At 39.3% G+C, this 6,708-nt stretch overlaps 1 protein-coding gene across 3 annotated transcripts in view; it reads right to left on the bottom strand.

Annotated features, from left to right (window-relative positions):
• Nucleotides 1–1,233: 1,233 nt before the first annotated feature.
• The window catches only part of LOC124879573 (visinin-like protein 1), a 46,949-nt gene continuing 41,474 nt past the window's right edge, over nucleotides 1,234–6,708 (bottom strand). For all 3 annotated transcript variants that reach the window (XM_047384234.1, XM_047384232.1, XM_047384233.1), the window contains one exon: nucleotides 1,234–6,667. In XM_047384234.1, the coding sequence (XP_047240190.1) occupies nucleotides 6,470–6,667 (198 nt within the window). In that variant the 3' untranslated portion in view covers nucleotides 1,234–6,469. The remainder of the gene's footprint in view (nucleotides 6,668–6,708) is intronic.

The following is a 6,708-nucleotide window of genomic DNA, read 5'->3' as shown; positions in this document are numbered from 1 at the left end:
TAGCACAAAATAACGGGAATAATTTTCATTTCCTACATATGCAATGCAGGTAGAGACTTACCCCAAAAAGCTTGCAGGTGCCATAGCAGCAAAATCACAGCTAAATACGAATGCACTTCTTACTTGGTAAGACATGGTATGTCTTACTCTTTCATAATATCTAACTACCGTTACATTAGATGTTCAACAAGTCTAATATAATAACAGCAGTAGGTTTTGTATTTGTGCAAACTGCAGTGGTGACTGTTGTACAAACTGTAGCTGCTTTAGATCTAGTTTTTACCTTTTCTTTGTGGATTTTTGTTACTCTATGTTAACATTCACTTCTTCTTATCTGTTCAGTGTATTTATACTTTGCGCTCTCTGTTATCTTACCTTGTAATGTGAATATGAGACTGCCATGAGGGAACTAAACAGCTGACCTTTGCATAGTCTTTTTTCAGCCTTTGTGATTAAAATGTCACAGACATGTTGTTATGCAGGCGGACATTAAGTCAGGTGTGGGGGGGGGCACTGAGCGTGCAGCTCCACCCAGTGGCCGTTGTGCACACTGCATCCTTTTACTGCTATACTGCTTCATTCTGCTCGTGGCCTCAGTGTGTGCTTTTGTGGTGTTTGGTTTTCCACTGAGCCGAAAAGCCTGATGCGGCGAGGCACAGAATAGATTTTTATTGATCCGTGATGGAGGGCTAGGGAATGTGCAATGGAAAAAGAGAAAAAATGGCCAGTTGGCAAGTTGCATAAAGAAGCTGTAATGAAAGTGTTCATTTAATTAAATGAACGTATGTTAGATTTCCTAATGTATGCTCATATTTACACCTTTTGAGATCAAACATGGTTCAAAAGTGATTTATAAAGTCAAAACTCAGTCCTGATGAGTCATCTCATTGTGTTTCATTACTTCCCCATCAGTGTCTAGTTAATGAGTGAACAGTCACCTCAGTGAAGACTACATTCCACACTAATTAAATCTTTCACTTTCTGCTTCCACGCTGGTGCATAAGCATGTGCAGCAACTGACACAACAATAATTTTTTGTGTGGCTCATCTCTCTGCCTTGTGCCCTCAGCACGGTTACCATGAGAACAGCGTTATGGGTGGCATCACTGCAGCACTGTGGCATCATCACAGAGATGGTGACTCATACTGTTCTGTTCGGCGGCCGGCTTGTGTGCGTGCCTCAGAGTGGCTTTCGATGTGCGACGACTCAGCAAGAGGAAACACACATCACTCTTGACATTTATGTGTTTTAATCTATGTAACAAAAATAATTACAATGCTTTTGTTCTAGGTGTCTAACAATATTTAAAAAGAAAAGTAAGGGACACAGACATTTAAATAAAAATCATAGAGAGAGGTTGAAGAGTATAGTTATATTGAACAACAGAGTGCACATTATTCCCTGTTGAGGAGAAAATTAAAAATGTATGTTCATATTTATGTCACAGATTGTTTAGAGCTGGCTGATGAACTGTATTACATGTAACAAGCACATTAGCAATTCCCATCATTTCCACCTAATCAGTCAATCCTATTCCTATTGTTGGCACATAAAAGATGGAATTTTCTCCCCAACTTTTAGAACCAGATCATGAATGAAAATAAAAGATGTGAATCAAATTAACAAATGATCTGCAATCGGCAATGGGGAAGGGGGTGGGTGCAAGGTTTTCAAGCAATGCTAATTAGGATGGACAGTGTCTAATCAACACAACAGAGCGGAGACAGAAGCATTGTGAAGCTTCTGTGTGAGCCAATCTGTTCCAATCAGAGCATTTTACAGCAAACCGGCAAATGTGAAATGGGATGACTATTGATGATGTAGTGCGTCACAACAGCACAAAGGGAAGAGGCAAGACAGAGGGGGCTCTGTGGAGACAAATGACAAGACCACCATTGCTGTTGAGTTAATCTTTATCTAATCTTTTTTTTTTTTTTTTGGTGTTACCCCAAACAACACAATCCACCAGATGAAATTCTTACAATTATCAATGCAAACGTAAATGTGGTATGAATGAATATGAAAGGCAGGAATCCATTTACTGCTATTAAGATACCCTTTCTATTATGGGAACAGCAGACAAAAGTTAAAGCAGCAATGATTTGATGCTTCAAGTGAGGTTCTAAGTTTATAAGCAGTTAGTATCCTACCTGAAGTAGAGAACTCCAATGGTGTCTTCTTTTAAAAGGACATCCACATTAATTGTTTCTGGAGGCTGTAGTTAATGGCTAGTTCAACAAGGCTTAAGACCAAAGATGACTTCTACTGTCTTAAAGTAACTTTATTCTCAAAAACATCAACATGTTTAGTATGAAGAGTACCATAAAAACTTTTGAAACACCTTAATGTTTGTACTGATTCATTATTCACAGTAACAATGATTATTTAACAAGAAATGGAGGAAGAAGGTGGTGCGTCACCAATAATCTTGAGGTGTGAAACATTTACTAGCATTTCTTTCTGAAATAAAAGTAAACATAAAATGCAAAATATTAGATTAGCTATTTTATTCATTTGACTTACTTTACGTACTTTTGTCCAACTGTTATATTGCAACTCCGACTGGAAAAGCATAACATGTTCTGTTCTCAGTAAGTGTTGCACCTAGGAAGGTTATTGGTGGCGCAACCCCTCCAACCTGCGTTTCCTATGCAAACAATCATTGTTGTCTTGTAAATAACAATCTAAAGCAAACGTGATGATGATTTAGAAGTTCATAAAATAGGGTTCACATACACTTCTTTGATGTTTTTGAGATTTAAGTTTTATTAAGAAGGTAAAAGTCTTCTATGGTCTTGGCCCCTCTCAGACTAGCCCATTAACTTTAGCCTTCGGGTCAGCTAATCTAGATTTGAACCAAATTACGACATAATAGAATTACATACTGCAGGCAAGATATTGACAGTTTATATCCTTTTAACAAATCCTCCGATTTTTACAAATGCTTCTAAATTGCTGCGATGTTAAAATGCTAAACTTTTGGGTACTCACCTAATAGCATTCTGATGTAGATTGCACCTAAATGATAGCTAAATACCAGCAAACAAAGACAACTCAAACTTACCAAGTAGGTCAATAAAGCCAAGTTAAAACCCATCTGAGGATGTTTCAGTGCACCCTCCTTAAACGCTTATATGCACTGAGCTAACAGTTTATGTTTTTTGGATAGTTGCAAGCATTGCCTGCTGTTAACAGCTGCTTTCTATTGGGAAACTAAAACTAAAATACTGACTTAAAACAATCTGACGGTGGTTAAGTCTTGTCATTTTTCTTCAAATATTTAACTTTGTATTTTTGCCACCTTGGGCTTTATTTAACTCACATTAACCTTGTAAAAGATTAACAAATGGTTGTTTGGGAGGGAAATAGTATGGCTGTTAGAAATATCAGAAGATTCTCTGGAATAGTGGATGTTGCTCACCTTGATCTCCAGGCCTGTTCATGATGTATTAACACGTGGAATGCAACAGTTTCCAGACATGCCAGTATTCTTCCAACCACTAGGTGACACTGTGACACAACATTGCTTCTTTATCACTTCTATCTATGAAGCTATCTCCTCAAAGCTCAAGCTGGATAATGAACTGTCGGCTCTGCTGTTTGGGGCAAACTAAATGTCTTATAGACCTACAGTATTACTTATAGCATTGCGACAGTAGGCAGTTCCATTTGGTGGCTATACATAATGTATTCTAGCAGACCATAAAAGCAAACATATGTGAGGGTAATAAAACACAGTGCTTCAGAGTGGAGGAGGTCACATTCACATTGTTACAAAGTGAAACTAGACTGAGGCATCTCTTGTTACGCAAATGATACAAATACAAAACACTGAACAGTCAAACAGTACCCCCCCCTCACCCCCCACTCCCCACCCCCCAATTTACACACATATACACATAGCTTCGATGTCAATTCAATATTACTCAAACAGATGCATTCTTTCTCTCTCAGTAGCAGTGTTGTAAAATGAAATCCGGTCTGCACTATCGGTACATTTACATCTTATATTTGTTTATGTTCATAAATACGATTACACTCGTATTATAATAATGTACATGAAGGTTTATTACATCACTGCACAGAGGAGGCTTTTTCTGAGCAAACAGGGAGGGAGTCTCTGCAGTGGAGGAGGAGATCCTCGCCTTTACATTGGGCTACGCTGGAATAGGTGTAGAACAGAAAGGTGCTTTCATTTCTCACCTTTCCTAAATACAAAGAACACAGCTGTATTCCTCATAAAGGAAAGGAGATATCAACAGTCTGAAAAAAACTCCTGGCATTTTATAATTATAACAAGTCAACTCAGAACACAAACGATAATATATTATAATGAAATGTTATTGGTGTAATGTCTGTGATCGTGTCCCCACAGCAGCCTGTGCAGCTGCATGGTCAATTTGGACTATGAAGTCATGGCAATGTTTGTTGTTAATGACTTGCAAAACTCTATTATAGGCTAGGTACGTTATTTTATTGATCTCATGAGACTGGCTTTTACTTAAAGTATTTTCTTGCATTTTACAATGATGTTCAAAGAGCAAGAACTTTGGTGACTACTACACCTTGCCTGGCTGTGTTATGTATGGGAGACCTTCAAAGAGAGCTTTACGGAGAGCAGCTCAAACACTAGTGCAAAGTTAAGAAGCAGAAGAACAACCTTTTCTATAGGTTTCTTTGTCAAACAATTAACTTAAGCCACATCAACATTAGCTTTGGTTTGACTTATTAACAGGTCATATCAAAGAGAGACTGTTGAAATGCTAGCTTTTGCTTGGAACTTCGGCAGACTGTTCCTTAATAGAACGTTGCCAGTTAGAGCAAGAGAACAGAAGCTGTATGCATTAAGTCAGAAATATCTTTACGAACAAGAGGACGTCCTTCTTGGTCAACCTTTCAGTCACAATCAAACAAAACAGGTATTGCTGCATCCAAAATGTCATTGGTAAGTGACATTTAGACCAATGCCTTAAAAAACTTCAAAGCTTTGGAGTTTTCAGGAATATTCATGGCTTTGACTTTGAAAAAGTAGCGGACAATGCCTATTCTATGATTACTTAGATCTAAAAATACTGATTGGGACATCCCTAAAAAGCAACTGGTTTAGCACCCTGTTTAGCAACTTGTTGTGCAATGGTTTCTACATATTTCTGGCTATTTACTGCAAATATGTAGTTACACCATCCAGTTTCCTTATTTCATCTAACTTGACACAGGTGACACACACCACCTGAGCTACCTCTTCAACCTTTTGTTCCATTTTTCATCGATTGTAGATCTGAGTGAAGTTCCGGTCCCTTTACCTATTATCAAAGCCCTTCCTCCATGACATTTAGAGAGGAAAAAAACAAAAACGGGGCAGCATTAGGTCGCAGGGACAGGAAGAGAAGAGACGGCTATTAAATGGCCTCTCTCAGAAATACCATTCTGTCAAAAGATCTATAATTACTGCTGTGAGTATCCCCACTCTGAGATGGTCAAGTGCCTCATCGTGTTGCTCAAACAAGTGGTTTTACTGATGAAAGACTGTGGTTTGTGGAATTTATTATGCATTTCACAGATCAGAGAGATTGAATACAACCTGCAAAACAAACGCTCAGGTTGCGTCACAAGTAGAACAAGTCTAGACATTAACTAGATTACAAGTCCTTTCACAAAATATTGATTTTTGGTATGAAAGCTTCGGGCGCAGCTAGAAGTGACTGAGGAGTGGATTGATATGCTTCACCATGCTGCTGGAGGCAGGCGTGTGACTTTTTTCATCAGCCACCTGCCTCGTGTTTAGCTGGCGGACACGGAGCCATATTCTGCAACAAAACGCTACCCGGAAGCAGTTGGGAATTTGGCTGTGGAGGATCTAATCAATACAGCCAGGGTCTGATCTAAACAGTACATATATGTCCAGCCTGCAAAATGTATAAACATATTTTTCTCTCACACAAAGTGAGAGATGCAAAAACAGGTATTTTTTTTCTTTGTTTATTGCCAGAAACTGTGGATTTACAAGTTGCCCTTAGTAGGATCCATGTCAATTATATTGTTTTAGTAGGCTTCAAATTTACTGGCGCAATGAAATGTCTAATATTCCATGAATATAAATTAGTATTCTCAGTAAGATAGCTGATCTCCACACTGCTGTTACCCTGCAGCCTTGTGATCTCACATTGAACACAGTGTGAAAGCACGAGTAACACCATACCGCTCTGCACCAAATGCAGCAGGAGGGAATTCCACTTTTCACAGACCATCTGACTGAATTTGTCAAGCCTCCCATCTAGAGTGAAGCAGAGGACTGCACAGTGAGAAAAAATAGAAAGGCATCAATCTGAGGTTTGCACAATTCCAGTCATCAATTCTTCCTCCTCCTGCAGAACTGCATCCCTCCCTGTCTTTTGTCAGCCTCCTCCCTTCCCTAGTTTCAGTTCACCTCAGATCCCATCCCTCCTGGTTTTCCCTGCCTCTTGCCTTCTACTTCTGCATATCACACTGCAGCAGTAAGACGATGGAAGGGTCAGACTTGGCCGCCTCCTTAAACTCCTCCAAGGTGATCTCGTCGTTGTGGTCTTTGTCCATCTTGGAGAAGATCTTGTCAACGCGTTGCTGAGGCGTCAGCCCATCCTCATTCATGCGCATCATGATCACCGTGCCGACCATCTTGTAGATGGCCTGCAGCATAGGAAAAGGGGGAAACCTTTTAGAAGTAACCC

The sequence above is a fragment of the Girardinichthys multiradiatus genome, chromosome 13 (genome assembly GCF_021462225.1).
Source record: "Girardinichthys multiradiatus isolate DD_20200921_A chromosome 13, DD_fGirMul_XY1, whole genome shotgun sequence".
NCBI classification, from domain to species: Eukaryota; Metazoa; Chordata; class Actinopteri; order Cyprinodontiformes; family Goodeidae; genus Girardinichthys; species Girardinichthys multiradiatus.
This window is presented reverse-complemented; position numbering and strand designations above follow the sequence as displayed.